The following is a 19,884-nucleotide window of genomic DNA, read 5'->3' as shown; positions in this document are numbered from 1 at the left end:
AAGCCTTTTATCAAGATTTTGGTCCTCTCGTGACAGCTGCACCAACAGGCAGACACGGTGCAGCATTCTACTGCTTAGTGCCCAAAGACATTCAGATTTCAGCTCTCTGCAGTCGTTGCAAGTAAACAGGCACCTCAAGGGATACGATAAACAGCAAATCCCCTTACTTGGCCAATTCACAGCTGAAATCACCTATAAGTCAGTATCTCAACCTATTACCTTTATTGTTGTCCATGATGCAAGCTCAGCAAAACATTTTGGGTTGGATGCTTTTCACGTCTTTGGCTTTTTGGTCATGGACTCCATAGAATTGGTATTTGACAAGGCCCCATATCTGTTATTGGAATCTCTCTGTTCAGAATTTCAGGATATTTTTGCTGAAGGCCTAGGGTGCACCACAAACTTTCGAGCCCACATAACCTGGATTTTTTTTTCACACTAGGAAGATTCCCACGGCCCTCCACTCCCAAGGCAGGACGGAGCTGGAGCAGCTCACCTCTTGCAATGTTGATGTTCTGATTTCCTCTAGTGAGTGGGTCACTTCCCCTTTCACTGTTAAGAAACCCTCTGGTAAGCTTCCCCTTTGCAGTGATTTTAAGGCTACCATGAATTCACAGTTCATGGTCAACATGCACCTACTGCTATGTCCTGAGGAATTGTTCACACGCTTAATAGCAGGTCAGTTCTTCTCCAGTCTTGATCTCTCTAAAGCATATCACCATCTGCTCCTGGATGATGAGACCAAGTGGTTCATAGTCATTAAATGCCTTTCAGCCTTCATCAATACCAATGGTTGATGTTTAGGGTGACAAGTGCTCCTGCAGTTTTTCAACACTATTTGGACCACGTCATTTCAAATATTCCGCTTTACTTCAAGTACACAGATGATGATGTCATTACAGGACATACTACGAGTGACCACCTGCACAACCTCTAGGCCATGGGTCTGAACTGCAGTCTGCAGTAGTCTAAATTTTTCCAACCATCTCTTGAGTAACTGGACCACGTCAATTCAAGGCAGGGTGTCTGACCCATGGAGAGTCTTGTCAGGGCCATTATGGACCTGCTGCACGCCTCGCCATTTCTGTGAACTGCGGACTTTTTTCAGGTAAAACTGCTTATTACCACCAGATCATTACCTGGGCATCAACCATTGCACACCCACTGCATCTCCTTCTACACAAAGGTGCTCTCTTTGTCTGGTCTCCAGTATGCAATTAGGCCTTCACCACAGTGAAGAAATGCTTCCGGTCAGCACTGTATTGAGCTACCTTGGATGCCAACTAACCATTGGTTTCGGCTATGGACACCTCACAGCAGGGCATGGGGATGGTCCTTGCCCATCTTCAGGAGGACGACGGTTCAATCCCGCGTCCGGCCATCCTGATTTAGGTTTTCCGTGATTTCCCTAAATCATTCCAGGCAAATGCCAGGATGGTTCCTCTGAAAGGGCACGGCCGTCTTCCTTCCCTAATCCGATGAGACCGATGACCACGCTGTCTGGTCTCCTTCCCCAACCAACCAAACCAAACCAAACTTGCCCATCTGAATGCAGATAGCTTGGAGCAGCCACTTGGCATTTGCATCCAAAACGTTCAGTCAAGTACTCTCAGGTTGTGGAGGAAGCTCTGGTCATTGTGTATGAGGTCATCAAAATTCACATTTTCTTATATGGCACCAAATTTCAGCTAATAATGGGCCATAAGCCCTTAATTTTGCTATTTAATCCACCCACCTGGGTAGCCCACAAGTTGCAGCTGTGTCCCTTGTTCCTCTCCAAATACAGCAATGACATACCTTTTTACTCTATCGAGCACTGTGCCAATGTGGATGCCTTATTCTGGCTGCCTGTTGGCCCAGACCCCAGGTTGGATTGGGAAGAGCTCAAGTGTTTTCATTTGGATGTCTCCAAGCAGTAATGGTTTTCTGATCACTAGTACCTGAGTCACCAAGGCAACAGTGGCCAACCCCATCCTCAGCCAGACAGGTAGTCTGCCTTGTCCAACAGGGTTGGTCTTCTCATCCACTGGGATGCTGTTCCAATTTTCTTTATAACTACTTTCTGTTGCTCCATCATCTCTTGGTCCTATATGGTGTCGTCATCATTTCCATGGTTGGTGCAGTTCCCCAGGTGGTCATTCCTGAGAGTTTGTGGTGGGAGATTTTACAGGAGTTACATGAGGGGAACTGGGGTGCTTCCAGCACTAAATCCTTTACTCGCAGGCATGTTTACTGACCTGGCTTTGACAGAGAGCTGGAACAATTGGTTGCTGTGTGTCCCTCAGTGTCTTAGTAAACAGGCAGCGCCCAGGCCGCTGTTCTCCCCATGGCCTCCAGCAACCAAGACCTGGGAATGCATCTATGTCCATATTGCGGGTATGCTTCTGGATGTTTTCTGGCTGATTGTCATTAACAGAGCTTTAGTGTTTTCCATATGTGGTCCACTGCCCCTTGACCACTACTGAGGACACTACTCAAGCTCTCTTAAAATTTTTTTCAGTAAGTCTTCCAGTTACCCTCATTTCTGACAATGGAACCCAGTTTCTGTCTCAGGCGATTCATGATTTCTGTGTGTGGTCAAATATTCACCACATTTGCTCCCCTCCCTTTCATCCACATTCTAATGGGGAAGTTGAGCGCATGGTTCGCACCTTTAAGACCCAGGTGAAAAATATCCGCAAGACTTCCCCACTGAAGAGGCATTAAATTTTTTTCTGATGGCCTGTTGCGCACCATCCAAGGATACTGCACGATCTCTTCTGTCCTAGATCTTGCCCACCATCATATTCCTGCACATCAGGTTTTACACAAGGGTCCGCAGTCTGGATGTGTGGTTTCGTTTGGTGCCCATGCTGGATACCAACAGGCATTGTTACAAGAAAGGCTGCTACATCTATACCGTATGCACATGGGACTACCTGCCACAGTGCCTCAGTCAAAGAACCTATGCCTTTGCAACCTCTGCACCAGCTCCATTGGCGTTCCAGATGGAGTGCATACCCTTTACTGGTTCGATGTCACAGGACCAGCCTTAGTTTGCGGCAGTGGGGCATTGGGGATCTCCTCGTGCCGGCCTCTTTTGCTGTATCCTAAGGTCTCCAGTGATCATGGGTTGCTCACTCCTCTTGCTACCAAAGCCTCCATGGATATTGATGCTGTCTCCACATTGCAGCTGTCCACATTTCAGCCCAGGGATCAGCAATGCCTCCCCCCCCCCCCCCAAGGGGGTGACAGGTGTAGTGACCCCGCATAGATCCAAACCAGAGATCTGGGTGCACACTTGTAAGGTGAGCCACAGAAGTCGGTAGATCAACTAGAAGTTTAACGACCTTTGGAAGCCACCACTCATGGATGCGTGTGCAGCGTCTCATCCATGCACTCTACAGCTGGCCAACAGCTTTTAGAGATGGTACCCACCAGTTATAACTCATGTGTGTTATCAGACTGTTATTGTAGGCCACTCCAAGGCTAGTGTACCCATTATAATAAGTTGTTTTCTAGACTTAATAAAGTTTGTTGTGTCAGTCATTGTGTGGTGTTCTCTTCTGGGACAAGAACAGTTAAGCTATCCTTGCACGAATGAAAATTAATGCAGAAAATAAGTAGACCTCAATTTTGATTGCAGTCAACAAAAGGAAGACAGGCTACAGGTAAATATGTTTCAAGATGTAGCATAAATTTTTTGAGGTGTACGATACAAGGCTGTCAACATTTATTGTAATATTACGACGACTATCAGTTTCAACCAATTTCACAGTATCTATATACAGAAAATAAGAGCATAAAACAAAAAGAAATTAATAGAGTACACTCAATTGAAATGTAAGATTGCACAAACCAATACATACATAAAGTGTATATTAGTTTTGTGCCATATCAATATTTTGACATGGCAAGGTTATTATTAAGGCCTGACGTCACAACATAGCTGTTGAATGTGAAAGAGACAAACCTTGTTGTTAAATGTTTTAACTTACAAAGTGGTTATAAGATGTTTTGACTTATTACAGATCATCTGGAATACTCACAAAAGTGGATATCCAAGAGATAATATGTAATCAAATCAAAAGACAATGGTGGTGTATTAGATGCAAGGCAGTGTTACAACCGTTTGTAAGGTAAACCATAATGGAGTCGAAGAGTATCAGACAACAGACATATGACATAAAGCGATCCAATGATTTGTCACTTTCATGTTCAGCAGTTCTGATGCAATATGAGGCTGTATGAATAACTTCGCCATGACGAATACTTACATTACATGTAACAAATATATCACTTTTTGTAAGTACTACTTCATGTAATCTCTAATTTTAATTGAATGTAGCCTATGCATTAGTGTTAGTTTTATGCTCTTATTTGATGCATACAAATACTGTGAAAGTCACTGATAACTGAAACTGGCTGTAATAATAAAATAAATATAGACAGCTTTGTGTCATGCACTACCTAGAGCATGTAACAGCTGTTGGCAATAACCTACAAAACATGTTTATAGCATACAGACAAAAGACTGTATTTGTAACCATGACAGCTGACAGTAAAGAGATAATTAAATCAGAAAGAATAACCACATGGAAAAATACACCACAATTCAATCACTAACAATTGGGTATCTATATTGTTACTGTTCATTTACAGAAAATGCCTCGTGAAATGCAAATGAAAAAGGAACAGGTGTTTCATATATGTAAAAATTGAGATAGAAAAAATACTGGTAGACAAAGAATGGGAGCAGCGCCTTACTGAATAGGAGTTCAATAAATGGAATAAAATGCGTTCAGCAAGAGAGAAGAAAATTGCAAGCAATGAAGTATCTGAGAAGAGATATATAAGATTGTAAGTGTAGATAGCCAATGTGACAGGAAGGGCACAGAAAAATATAAACAAGAAAGTAAAAGTAGAAAAGGTGGAAACAAAAGGAAAAGTTTTTTTTTGGGGGGGGGGGGGGGGGGGGGAGGTTATAGGGTGAGAGAGACAGGGAGGAATGACGGTTGGGGGGTGGGGTTGGAGAGGGAGCGGGAGCACGCACAGAGGATTCCCTCTTGAAATGACACATAATATATAATTTTCGTTAGCGAGTTATGCAAACAACATACTCTTCCTATTTCAATTTCAAGAACCTCCCATTTTTATTACTTACTTTCCACTTTAATCATGATATCTGAAGTGCTTGACTTACTTTCAGCATTTAATGGAGAAAGATAAATTAAACCAGTGAAGCAATTTTCTTCTAGGTTAATCCTATAAATTTTTTTTTTTTAACACTGACACACTGTGTACTATTCATATAATTTAAGTATCTTGGTTTGCTCTATACCCAATAGAAGTACAAAGATGTTATAAATAAAAGTCAACAGGTACATAATGTATTACATGAAATGAATACAAACTATTCAAACAGGGTTAATTACAACAGGGAAAAACATTACAGAGATTTAAGTTATGTGGCGAATTATCTCTGATAAATTTGCAGCATAATGGAATACAACACAAAGTACAATTTTAAGCCCAACTCAATAATAAAGTGAGATTACAGAAATGGATATTATTTGTAAGGGAATCATATAGATGAAACATGTGACAGCAGTTGTTGATTTCATGGCAAAATCCATAATGTTTATACACCCACAAGCTGTAAAGAACAAAAATTAGCTAGAATTTCCTTCCGACATAAAAAAACAATAAGTAAAGCATGCCTGAAATTGAAAAATAATGAAAATTTTAAATAAATGTGATTTTTTAATGCTTTATACAGGGTGTAAATTTTAAGTTGACAAACCAGAATAACTCGAAAAATAAGCTTCACACGAAAAAATGTGTAGAATCCAAAGTTGATTACTTTCGAGGGGGTGGGGTGGGGTGGGAGGCAACTTTAAAATTTCAAATGGGAACCCCATTTTTTATTGCAGAATCAGATTCTACATAAAAAACTACATACTTTTGTCTTAAATATTTGTTTTGTTTCTTGGTAGTTGGTGTTGTAATTCAAGAAAATCCATGTTCTCATTTTTGCTTGTAAAATGGTTATGGATGAATAAAAAATACTTATTTACTTAATAAATTTTGATTTGCTAAAACTAAAACTCTCCCTATAGGGTGGGGTTTGAGAGGGAGGAATTAGAGTTTTACAAATGTTGACGCAAATATTAATGTTTTCTGCAGATTTGGATAAGTTTTGTTTGTTTCGTGGTCATGTGGCCACACAACTTTTAATTATCAAACAAATCATCTGACTAGCTAACTAACTAACCAAACATCCTACTTACTAGTGAACTCATTTACTACAACTAACTGGCTAACGAATCTAATTTTTTATTACATTAGGAGTAATCACTCTTGTTTGTCGAGAAGTCTCACAACTAGGGTGCTTGCTTAGTTTGAGTCTTTTAGTTTCGGGTGGAAAAACGTAGAAAACGTTTTCATAAATTCATTGACTTAAATCACATTGTTCACACCTTTATTTTATTTTGGAATACCGCAGCTGTTACGTCATTTACATTTTTAGAATTATGTATGATAATTGATATCCCAAACAGCCCTGATTGATAAACGATGCTCTTATCCAGCCCTTGCTGATGAGCAGTGTAATGTTCTGGAGTGCTGCCGATAGGTAGCGCAGGGACGAGAAATTCACTGTTTATCGTTAGAAGACTGGGCTTTAGTAATTGTAAGTATTAATGTAATAGATGCACTGTTTCTTTTACCTGTCTGAGCATTCAGACAGCACTGCATCATTTATAACGATTGTCTTTTGGGCGACTTATGTTTGATTACCTTGTGTGACTGCATTCGTGGTTTTTGCTCGCTACCAGTCACATTTGACGTGGAGTTAGTATTGATAGGTGGAATTATGCCGAGCGGGCCACTTCTTGCTCATAGAAATTCTAACCTTGCCTATCTCAACACCCCCTATCTTTCCTCTCTTGAGAGTAATAGGTGGCATATGTCACTATGAACTATCTTTCTGTGGAAGAAAGAATTGAGATGGTGTACATTTATGGAGAAAGTGGCAGAAATTTTGACGATGCAGTAGTCGCACTTTGTGCGCAGCATTTTCCTCGCCAAGTTCGATCACGGTCCTATTTTGCTTGAGTTATTAAACAATTTACTCCAGAAGGTAGTGGGAACCAGAAAAAAAGAACCCGTGCAGCTCTGTTTGTGGATAAAACAAACAAGTGGCAGTCCTAGCTGCTGTGGCTCATAATCCACATGCAAGTACAAGAGAAATATCAAGGCAATCAGGAATTTCACACGAGTGTTTGGAAAATCCTGAAGCTCCACAAATTTCATCCATACCATGTATCCATGCATCAGGAACTACATGGTGATGACTTCCAAAACCACCTAATGTTTTGTCACTGGGGAGTTCAGCGGATGCAAACAAACCAAAACTTTTTTGCTGAAGTTAATCGCCATAACATGCATTACTGGAGTGTTCAGAACCCACACTGGATTCGAGAAGCCAACCATCAGCGACCTTTGTCAGTTAACGTTTGGTGAAAGTGAGATGCAAGGGGACTCACTGGAAACAAGCACCCCAAAATTCATTTACTTGCAAGTACTTGCAAATAATCAACAATAAAATGAAATCATTCCTTTTCAGGATCACCAAATTTTAAAGGGGAATACTTTTAGTCTTTTACTTTGTTTACTCTGTGGGTTAATGAGTTCACTCGTTAGTAAGTAGGATTGTTGTTAGTTAGCTAGTCAGATGATTTGTTTGATAATTAAAAGTTGTGTGGCCTCATGGCCACGAAACAAACAAAACTTATCTGAATCTGCGGAAAAATTATTATTTGAGTCAACATTTGCAAAACTCTAATTCCTCTCTCTCAATCCCCACCCTATGGGGAGAGAGGGAGAGTTTTAGTTTTAGTGAAGTAAGATTTGTCATTTATCCATAACCATTTTCCACACAAAATTGAGAACATGGAATTTCTTGAATTACAGCGCCAACTATCAAGTATCAAAACAAATGTTTAAGACAAAATGTATGTAGTTTTTTTATGTAGAATCTGATTCTGCAATAAAAATGGGGGTTCCCATTTGAAATTTTAAAGTTCCCTCCCGCCCCACCCCTAGGGGGCTGGAATGGCGTGTTAATTTTAGCACCAGCAGATGTCCCCCTCAAAAATAATCAACTTTGAATTCTACACATTTTTTCGTGTGAAGCTTATTTTTCGAGTTATTCTGGTTTGCCAACTTAAAATTTACACCATGTATAATATCAATGCAGCTAGAGTTATTCATTTCATTGTAAAGTATTTTATATTCTGGGCACCCGCAGCTGTGAAAGGGCATGATGTTCAGAATAATTTGGCTGACAGATGGTAAAATTGTTACTTTATTGAAACACAAATTGGTTCATGGCCTAAAACAGCACCATCAGATGCAACAATGTTAAAAGGTCATACGAATACTCACTGCCCTTGTTAAGAAATATTATTCAGTGAAAACTGTCTGCATTACATTAGCAAACAAAGAATGACAAAGATACGATCCATTAATTTCATTAAAATTGCAGGTGATGGATACTGTCATTATAGAACCTTGTTTTAAAACTTGCCTGCATCGGGGTGATGGCACAGCAAGGGTGATGGCAGGGCAAGCTGGTGTTGGGAAGAGTAGAAACACCCACACAGCAACTACGATGGACTCATCGCTTGTGTGGACTGCTCCTACTCTTCCTGAACACTGGACGACCCTGCCATCACACTGATGCTGGTAAACCTTAAAACAAGGGACTATGTGATCGACACAATAGCAATTTTCACAAAATTAATGGATCACGTCTTTGTCACCCTTCGTTCACTAGCATAATGTTGATAATAAGCACTGAATACTGTATCTTTACTAAGAGCAATGGGTACATCGATGACCTTTTAACATTGTTGCACCTGGTAATGTGGCTTTAGGCCATGAAAACAGTTGTGTATCAGTAAACCAACAAGTTTACCATCTAGCAGTCGAATTCTTCTTAACATCACACATTTTTCACCTGGGGGTAGCCATAATCAGGGATTGCACTGTACAAAGTTGAAAATTCTGTGCATTATCCACATTAAGTGACTATTTATTTTCCGAGAACCAGTTAATAACTGCCTAGAAAAGGGTGTTGCTGTTTCCAGCGCAAATGCAACAGCTTGGTGTTTCACATGACTGGGATGTTATCCATATACTGGCAACTTGTATGACATGCAAGTGCAGTATTGGTAAGATGTGCCATATCAGCACGATATAATGACGGCCACACTGTTAGTGCTCAATGAATAGGATAGTACGACTCCTAGATCATGTAGGCACTATACCACAACCCCAAATCCATGTGTACTGCGAGAACCTTTATTTAGGGAAAATCATCACTACCTGAATAAGAATCTTTATTAGCCGTTCAGTATTTTCTTATACAATGGGCTTCGTCAATAAGTTCAATTACAGTATAGAGATGGTTATATTCTCATAACAATGTGTATATAAATCATGTGAAATTTAGTGCAGTACAATAGCACACATTTGGAATTTTATATATTATTAATTTTACAATGAAAAGGAAAGCATTAGACAGATTTATATTAAGCAGGGAGTATTCATGTTGATGACACTATGTCATTATCATATACATGTTGATAACACTATGTCATTATCCTAAGCTATTGATACAAATTTAGGTCCTACTACAGGCAGAGGTACCTTTCTCTATGTTAAAACAGCAAATCTTCCATATTACAATCTTTAAATTCATCAACTGAGTAAAATGCTTTACCTTTGAGCCATTGACCCAATGTTGTCTTAAATTTACTTTTAGATACTGTTTGTACAATTTTAGGGAGCATATTAAACAGTTCGAGGCCTACATATTTATAACTATTATGTACCTTAGGCAGTCTAGAGTATGGCAGATCAATTGTGTGGTTTCGTCTTGTATTGTAGGTGTGGACAGATGACCTAAGGGGATATTGAGCTATGTTTTCTTTTACGTGTAGTAGGCAATAATAGATGTACAAACAAGGAACTGTCATGATGTTAAGTTTTTTGAATTGTTCCCTGCATGTATCCCTGGGAGATAAATCCACTACACATCGAAGAGCTTTTTTTGCCATCTGAAAATTGATATTGAACTGGGAGAATTTCCCCAAAGCAGAATACCATAAGAAAGATGGGGGTGGATATAAGCAAAATATGAATGCAGCAGTAAGTTTTGGCTGACATTACTCCTAAGCTTATAAAGTAGGAACATAGCATGTGCAAGTTTAGAACAGACGTATGTGATATGTTTATCCCAGCTAAGTTTCTGGTCAATCATCATTCCTAGCAGTTTAACGGACTTATTTTCTTTGTTTGATACCTTCAAATTAAAGAATATTTCCTCAGTTTTTGTTTCATTTATGAATAGGGAGTTTGCAGTAAACCAATGAACTGATTTTTCAAATATTATATTATTTTTTTCTCGTACAGATTCAAGAGTCTGTCCTGAATTGATAAAAGTTGTATCGTCTGCATAGAGGACTGTTTTACAGGGTAAATACTGTGGCATATCATTAACATACACTACAAACAGGAAGGGCTCAAGTATGGAGCCCTGTGGCACACCTCTTTTTATTGTTTGTGGGTTTGACAGCTGCCCATTTACACTAACTAATTGTACTCTGTTGCTTAAGTAGGATTCTAATAATTTCAGGGTGTCCTCTTCCATGCCGTAGTGTCTTAATTTCATGATCAAAGTACTATGAGATACAGTGTCAAATGCTTTACTCAGGTCTAGGAGAGCAGCACATGAGATTAATTTATTTTCAAAGCCATCATATATATCACTAACAATATTTTCAACTGCTTTAACTGTGGATAGTTTAGACCTGAATCCATACTGTGAGTTACTTAACAAATTATTCCTCTCAAAATAGTGATTCATTTGTTGGTGAACACAGTCTTCGATTATTTTAGATATTATTGGGATTAATGAGATAGGGTGATAGTTACTTGGATTTGATTTATCTCCTTTCTTAAATATGGCAATAGTTACTGCTATTTTCAAACAGTCGGGGAAAATCCCTTGCTGTAATATATGATTAATGAGAGTGGTTAGAGGGGGCAGAAGATCACTTGATATCTTCTTTATGACAAAGTTTGACAGACCATAGAAGTCCTCTGCTCTGGAACTACTTAGTTTGCCTATTGCTTTGCTAACATCATTTTCAGTTACTGTTGCCCAGCAGAATTTATGGACTACATACTTATTTGAACCTAAAAGAGTTTTAGCATCAAGCATGGCGTTGAGGGGAGACAAATCTTGTTGTAAACTGAAGTTAACAAAGTGTGAGTTTAAGATATCTGGGGCTATGGGTATAGCTAGTTGAGTTGTTGGTCTATTTATTTCACTTTTAATTACTTCCCAGGCAGCTTTACAGCTGTTCCTGGATTTAAGAATATAGTTATCATTCGCCCTACGTTTTGCCAAACTTATTTCAAATCTATAAATTTTTCGTACTCTAATGTACATCTCTTTGTACTCGTTGCTGTTATGAGATCTGTCCTTAAACATAAGAAGCATAATCCTGATGCTGTTGAGGTATGGCGTAAACCAATTATTTAGTCTCTGTGGTTTATGAGCTCGGTTATTATTCTGTCTTTTTACTAATCTGGGACAACACTCATCAAATATTCTTGCAATTTCCTCTATAAATAATTTGCTTGTGTTATTCACACACATATCTTTGTATAAGATGTCATTCCAGTTAACTGACCTTAATCTGGTTCTAAACTCTCTTATGTTGCATTCATTCATAGGTCTAACAGTTTTGTGTTGTTCATCTGGAATGCTGACTGGAACTGTAATCCATAGGCCATCATGGTCAGCTAGGCCTAACTTCACTACTCCAATTTCAACATTATTTTCATGGATATTACTTATTATATTGTCTAAGCATGCATTATATCTTGTAGGCTTATCATTTAGACAATAGCAATCAAAAGCTCTTAGGCTATCCAAGAATTCCAATATGATATGACTCTGTACCCTGATATCCATATCAATATCACCAAAAATTAAGATTCTTTGGTATTTATATTTAGGCTTAGTTAGTAAGACTAACAGTTTTTTTTAAATTTACCATAAATTCATATTCACTAGAAGATGGTGTGCGATATACAGATGCAACAATAATATTATGTTTAGGTATATGTACAACTGCAGCCTCAAAGATGGTGTCTATACACAGGTCTGTGACATCAATAGTAAAGTATTGTCGATTTAGACTATTCTTAATATATATTGCAACACCCCCATGTCCAATTGTTGATCTGCAGTAACTACTAGCTAAGGAGTAACCAAATGGAATATTGAGATCAATTTCTGATGAATATAGCCAGTGCTCATTTACACTAAGTATACCACAGTTGGAAGTTTCTAACCAGTACTGCAATTCTTCCAACTTCTTTCTTAAAGACTGTATATTAATATGTAAGAACAGAAGACTATTTTTGCTAACCCTGGGCAGTAAAGATGAGGGTTCAGATTGTCTTCTTAAGGGCACTTCTATACAGCTGATATCTTGAGTTGTTTGTAAGTCTACTGCTGGTAGCCAGGCCCCATTTTGACAACATTTGGATGCATCTAGTTTCCTGGACTCAGAGTGAATGGTTTGAAGGTTATTTTGATCCTGCTGGAGCATATCTGCTAATATTTTGCCAGACAGACCAGCAGGTTTTACAGGTTTCCCTGGTCCAGCGGTATTACTGTTAAAGTGGCCATTTCTTTACTCACAGTTTTGGTAATCAGTTTCGAGATTAGTCTTCTTCCTTGGTTGTTGAGGTGGAATCCTTGTCGTGTATAGCACTCCCTGTCAAACTCGCTAGCTTTAATGATTGTGGTATTTTTGAATTTCGAACACAGGTGATATAGCCGTTTGTTTACGTCCAATACCTCGCGATTTACGCAGGATCGTTTTGTAAGATCATATCTAAATGGAACATCGACAACAAACACTTTTTTTGATGTGATACTTGGTAATGTGCTTCTTAAACCTTTTATTAAGTTCGCGCTGTTGTTTTTCGCTATGTCATTTGTTCCAGTCATAATTACGACGACAGCAGCTTCAGAAGCCTTTTTGTTAGTGTTTTGCAAGACATCCTTGGCTTCTGCTGAAGGATACACATACCCCAGACACTCGAGATTTACGTTTTCATTAAGGTAACTTGAAACATTACGACCTTGGCTATCACTCAATAAGGTAATTTTACAGGTTTTACGTACTAAACTTTGACCATCACACTGTTTCACTCCTGTTTGAATTTCTTTTTGATATTTATTAGCACTATTAGGTTTCATGCATATGTTTCCTGATCGCTACTTTGTTCATGAAACTTGCTAACATTCACACTGCGGCTACTTTTGCTGTTTTTGGTATTATGCCGTTTTGCTGCGAATGTTTCTTGTTCATTACTTCGTTGACAAAGCTTACTTACGTTCACCCTACAGGTTTTTTCACTTTCTTCTACCGGGCAGAGCTGCGAATATTTGTTTACGTCGGCGAACCTTATTCTTCTTGGTGGTTTATTTAATGCTGCTACACTGTTATTATGGCGAACCGTTTCGCAGAGCGGAGGTTCCTTTACAGTACATGTTACCTTCGATATCTGCGATTTGTTATTTACTGCTTCTGAAGTCCCACATGCTCTCTGAGTGAGTCGTAGCTGCTGATTTTGTTTCTTCAGGTATACGGTTTCTTTATGTAGGACTTCCACAGTTTTCTGCAGACTGATTATTCATTCGTTTAGCTTCACAGTAATATCACTACAAGGCACATCCATCAATCATGTATTGACGACAGGTTTTGCTATCAACTAGCACAGATTGTAACAATGGATTGATGGATCACAGTGAAGCAGAACACTCACTGATGGAAAACTAATGAGCAGCCATGTCACCCAAAACCACCACCTCATTGTGGGGACAGAAGCCTCTGACCCCCTTCTCTGCTCAGCCCATGCCAATAGACACAGAGATTAGTGTGCACAATGGATGCACAAAACATGGATTGTGTGGACTGATTAGTTGCAGTACATATTGGTATATGCTAAAAGCAAGGCATACTACGCAGAAATCTCATGATGTAATGCATTCCACTTTCCAAAAGGCACTGTTCCAGCTGGTTGTAGAGATGATTTTTACATGGGACAGAACGGATCCTGGGATAGTTTGTTATTTTCTTTCATATGTGAATACTACAGGGATCTATGCAACTGTGTTTCCAACTGCAGCACTTCCCAGGTAATCTGGCTATGAGCAAGAAAAAACAGTGCAAAGGCAATGTTTGTGCAATCTTGTTCAACTGATGTCAAACTTATTCAGCATATCTAGGAGACCAGTGAACTAGATATACATGCCTTGGATCCAGTTTTGATTAATGCCTGTGAATGTGGGCATCAAACCTATTCAACACATTTAGAACTCCAATAAGCTAGATGTACATGTCTTGGATCCTGCTTTGATTAAAACTTATCAGCTAGTGCAGTGGTCTAGTGGTCAAGGATCAAGATGGTTATTCAATACCTACATTGTCTCTCAGGGCCATGCTATGATAAGACACCAATGAGACTGCCATCGTCAGGGCAAAAAGGGGATGCAATTCAATGCTGGTAGATGTGTCTTACTTAACAAATCATGAGTGTGAAGCTTGCATAATCAGCAAATAGAATTATTTTGGTTTTCCGCAAGAGGTAATTTAAACATCATAAATTAGAGGAATATGCCTAATACTACCAAGCTCTGGTTAAGCGTATGAAGAAATGAGCAAATGAATATATGAACAAAGATACATAGAACAGCTTATATAATACTATACAGAATGATTTTAATTCAAAAGAAAAAAGAATAAAATTAAAAATTAATCTCACCAAGTGGGTGAAGATTCGTGGAACTTCCTTTCCTGCTGCCATCACCAAATAACTCCCATAAATTACTACGTGAATCAAGGTATGAGAATTCACTCGATATCCTCCTGCTACTCTCAGGCACAGCAGCTGTTACGTCAACTGACTCATCCTCAAGATATTGGTTCTCATATTCAGGTTGATATCCCTGCCTGTCATAAAAATATGAAATGGAAATTTTTTACTCAAAACAGGGTATAACAAAGCAGGGGGTATATCAAAATGCACTGAAGCTTAAGATAGAATTCAGAGCATAAATCAGAAATATGTAATTCCTATCCATTATATACCTGATCAATAAACATAATCTGTGATTACTACAGAAAGAGCATTTCTTGGGAAGCTGCAGGGAAATGAGAAACAATTAATAACTGCAAGAAATCAGTTGAAGAGTAACTGCTATCAAAACTCTGAAGGGTTGTGATTGTTAAAACCAATATCCACAATAAATTGTAGAATAGAGAAGCTAACTGAGATTGAGGAAAGTTCCACAAGTTGGCAACAGAGAAGCATACTGGAAACATCCACATATTGACTGATATAATGCAGTGGTTAATTATGGAAAGCTAGTTACAATCACAAAGAGATCACTACCACACAAACATACCTACTCTGGTGAACAGAAAATTCGTAACATTACATGATAGGCTATAGACATTATACAGTGTACAGTATAATACAACATACAGTACAATTATATACAGGATGTTTCAGGAGGAATAGTAAATATTTTAAGAGGTGATAGTATACACTAATTCGAATAAAACACGTAATATAACATGTGTCCAAGTTTTATTGGTTAAAGAGATAAGCTGTTACAATGTGACCTACGCAAATACTCACAGATGGTGTTAAGCAATAGCAAATGATTAAGTTTGAACTTTATGTTTGTATGTAGCTGGTCTATTATAAGGTGCAATCAAAAAGTTCCCACACTGTCCAGAAGCAGTATGCCAATCAGGCAAAATATCCTTCAGCACTGAGGCAATCATGCCACCGATGACCAGGTTGACGTTTCCCGTTTGGTCAAACACAGTGTCCTCCGGTGCAAACAAGTTCACAAACGCCTACTGCACATCCTCGTCCAACAGGAATTATTGACTCTTCAAGGCTTTTTTGAAGGGGCCAAAGGCTTGATAATAGCATGGGGAGAGATCAGCACTGTAGGGCATGTGCTTGAGTGTCTCCCACTTGAGTTGGTATAACTTCTGCATTACAACATTTGCATCCCTTGTTGCAGTTGTCATTCCACAATGGTGGTTTTCAACAGATATGCTGCCCCATACAAATTTTTCGTTCTGCAATGGAAGTCTACTGGTGTTTGTTCTTCAGCAGCTAAGAAAAGAATAACAGCACGCTGGTCCTACTTGTGTACATTAGGTAAGAATGTTGCTGTAGTTCAGGTTTTTGCATTTACTATGTGCATGTTGGAAAGACTTAAATGTCACACTACTCCCATGTTTATTTACCTGTTTTGGAGTCATGCTATGTTGCTTATACACTGCGGCAATGGCCTCAAATGCAAACTTTTTGATACCCGCTTAATAGTTTAAAGAGAGTGGGGTTTGCCAGGTTGGTCTGATCATTTATGAGCTATTTCTTTTACATTATGTTTTCTGAATGTGGTAGTTTTCTCACAGGTAAGAAGGTGTTTTTTGTTGTTGTTTATCCTTACGATTGTCATGTCTGTGTCTTCAGTGGAAATTTTATGTTGGTGTTGTAAGCATTCTGCAAAAGTTGTTCTATACGTCCATGCTCTTTGTATTTGGTGTAAAATGCTCTCCTGGCATGATCTACATGTCTTCCATCAAATGTGTCACACTTCAGTTGGTATATTCCTGATTTCTAATATGTATCTAAGTGCTGTTTGTTTGTTTGTGAGAGTTTGGGTGGTTTGATGCCTGGTGTATTATTGTATTTGTTGTTGTCAGTTTTCAGTATATGTGAAATGTGTGTAGACAACAACATAGGAAAAAGATAGACTGCTACTTACCTTAAAGAAGATACAAATTGCAGACAGGCGCAATTAAAAAGACACTTACATAAAGCTTTTGGCTATAGCCTTCATCTGTGAAACACACACACACACACACACACACACACACACACACATACACACACCCCTCATGCACACGCGCGACTGCTAACTCCAGCATCTCGGGCTGGAATGCTGGAGTTAGTGGTCATGTGTGCATGAGGTGTGCTTGCTTGTGCGTGAGTGAGTGAGTGAATGGTGTGTGTGTGTGTGTGTGTGTGTGTGTGTGTGTGTGTGTGTGTGTGTGCGCGCGCTGTATAAAAAATACTTTTACCAGATAAGACCAAGGAGATGAGTATATAACTGACAAAAAACAACACAAATAACTATTAATATGCAATAGAGCCAGTCAACAGTGCTGGAGATAATGCGGTTCTATCATTGTCCTTCTAGATATGAACAAATGCAATCAATTCACATTGCGCACATCCCAAGCTTTCGTCCAGCAAACTTTGTCATCATATGCCTCTACTTCATGAGTGTGCTGATGATCAAACAAAAGTTCTGTGTTGCTACAGATGTTTGTTGCTATTTTACGTACCAGTTTTAGCACTATAAAGACCACAACATTTAAATGTCCATAGGGATCTAACAGAATTGAGGTAGGTTCTACAGTTCAGTGCTTTATAATATTACCTTGATTCTATTCCGTTCACAATATAATTATTCCACTTATCTTTTGTTCCAACAAGAAGCAACAGAACATTGCCCTCCACCCCCTCTCAAATAGTTTTTCCATCAGTGTCTCTGCAGTAGGGAGCAGCAGTTTGTGAAACTTGAGCTTCTCCTGCTATTTCTGAGTGTTCTAATAACTTATGGGACTGCAGCTGGGTAATGTCTTTGACAATAATGGTTATAGATGATGGCATTTCCTGACTGTATTCCCAAAAGTTACTTGAACAAGTAAAAGTTTAATTTTGTCTTCTGCAGGACTGGGTTCACAGCCACAGTAAATGTTTCGAAAGAAAACTTACTTTCTTTATAGGCTATATTTAATCATAATTACAACTGCAATTATCCCATAATGAGTCGCACTGCTAATGGTAACAACAACAACAACAATAATAATAATAATAATAATATTTTCATGTGCTTCATGGGCCTAGTGCAAATCTTTCAACTGAATGCCCCTTCGACAACTTGCGCAACCCTGACCACCCCAGTTATACAACTGGGGAAGGTTGGTTGATTTGGGGAAGGGGACCAAAAACAAAGGTCATCGGTCAAGCAGGGAAGTTAATTGATTATTGATGAATTATTTATTCTTGGCAATGTGTGCCTAATAAGGATTCCACAGATGACAACTTAAGCTAACTGACATAACAAACAAGAAATCTGAGAAAAGGGAAATATTACGTTTACACTTTAATTGTGAATGCATTTTGTTTCCTTGTAAGATCCAGTCTGGGGGTGAGAAGCAGACAGCATCAGATTCCACTTTTCTTGCTAGTAAAGATTAGCTCCTGGCTAAGTATGCCAAGTGTTTGTGTCATCATAGCAGTCAGAGACAGTTTTACAATTATCTGTTTTGCATTGGTCTTGCTGGCAGTCCAGAATATAATTTATTTATAGAACCTACAATATTATATAGGTGCAATGAGTCAGAACAATTGGTCAGTATTTATCTTCATGAGGCGAAATTCTAAGTTCTGCCAATAGCAACATATAAAAGGAAAAAAACTATCCTAGCTTCAAGAACCATTTGTTCCTTCGCCAGGGATGAAACAGGTATACGCCAGGGAAGGTTAGAAAGGAAGGGCCAATTGCTCAGACTGCAGGTTGTGAAAAACCACCTCTTGTGCGGACACTGGGAGACAAAGATGAAGGGGAAGACGTCGGAGAGGTTAGTAAGTTAAAGATAATACATTGGTAAGCATAGTGCCAGCTTCAGTTCCAAAGATGAGAAAATGACACTAAGAAGCAAAGATGGATTAAGAGGAAGAGAACTGAAAAGTTAAATGAATAGTGCAATTAAGAAAAAGGGGGAAAGAGGAATGGGTGTGGGGAGAGCCCAAAGAGATAATAAGAGAGGAAAGCATCAGGGGAAACAAGTAACAACAGTAAATAGCTGGAAGGAGAAAAGGAGAGGGTGATGGTCGTTAACAGAGAGTAAGTCCAGGAGGGTGGCATGATGTGAGGATATATTGGAGATGAAGTTCCCATTTTTGGAGTTCAAGGAAACTGGTACTGGATGGGATGATTCAAGTGGCCTTTATGGTGTTACAGGTTTTGAGGTCCCCAAAGTCGATAGTTTTTCTGATTCCAATCATGTGCTCAGCCAATTTAGTGGTGGGCATTCCATTTCCCCCTTTTTCTATTTTTTTTCCTCTCAGTTGTTTACCGTTACTTGTTAATTTTTTATCATTTTTCTTCTTCACTTTCTCTGTTCTTTTTTTCCTCTTCCCTTTTCTGTTTTACTTCTTAATTGCACTATTCCTTCCACTTTCCATTTCTCTTCACTTAACATTCACCTCCCACCTCCCACACCTACCTTCCCTCCATTTTTTCATCATCTGTTTTTAGTTTTCAATTGCTTCATTCATTCTTTTCCTCTATCAACCTTTTATCTTTTCACTCTGTCCTATCATCTGTGGACTGAAACTGGAACAGTGCTTATCAATGTACTACCTTCAATCTTCTATCATTCTGGTGTCTCCTATTCTTCTTTATCATCATGGCAATAGGCACATTTCTCTCAATGTATGAGAAGAACGAGAAGCCCCTCCTTTCTGTCTTTCCCAACTTATCCCTGATGGTTCCAAACACTGTGATAGATTTTTTCCTTACTTTTATATGTGTGTATCATCAGTACTTAGAATTTAACCTTCTGAAGGAACACAACTTTTCTTCGTGCAAATTTCTTTTGATACATAATTATATTAAATATTTAGAGGATATTCTAGGAGTATTAGTGAAAA

At 38.7% G+C, this 19,884-nt stretch overlaps 1 protein-coding gene across 3 annotated transcripts in view; it reads right to left on the bottom strand.

Moving 5' to 3' along the window:
* Nucleotides 1-19,884, bottom strand: part of LOC126094477 (DENN domain-containing protein Crag) — a 322,685-nt gene that overhangs the window by 80,106 nt on the left and 222,695 nt on the right. For all 3 annotated transcript variants that reach the window (XM_049908870.1, XM_049908869.1, XM_049908871.1), the window contains one exon: nt 14,896-15,083. In XM_049908870.1, the coding sequence (XP_049764827.1) occupies nt 14,896-15,083 (188 nt within the window). The remainder of the gene's footprint in view (nt 1-14,895; nt 15,084-19,884) is intronic.

The sequence above is a fragment of the Schistocerca cancellata genome, chromosome 8 (genome assembly GCF_023864275.1).
Source record: "Schistocerca cancellata isolate TAMUIC-IGC-003103 chromosome 8, iqSchCanc2.1, whole genome shotgun sequence".
Taxonomy (NCBI): Eukaryota; Metazoa; Arthropoda; class Insecta; order Orthoptera; family Acrididae; genus Schistocerca; species Schistocerca cancellata.
This window is presented reverse-complemented; position numbering and strand designations above follow the sequence as displayed.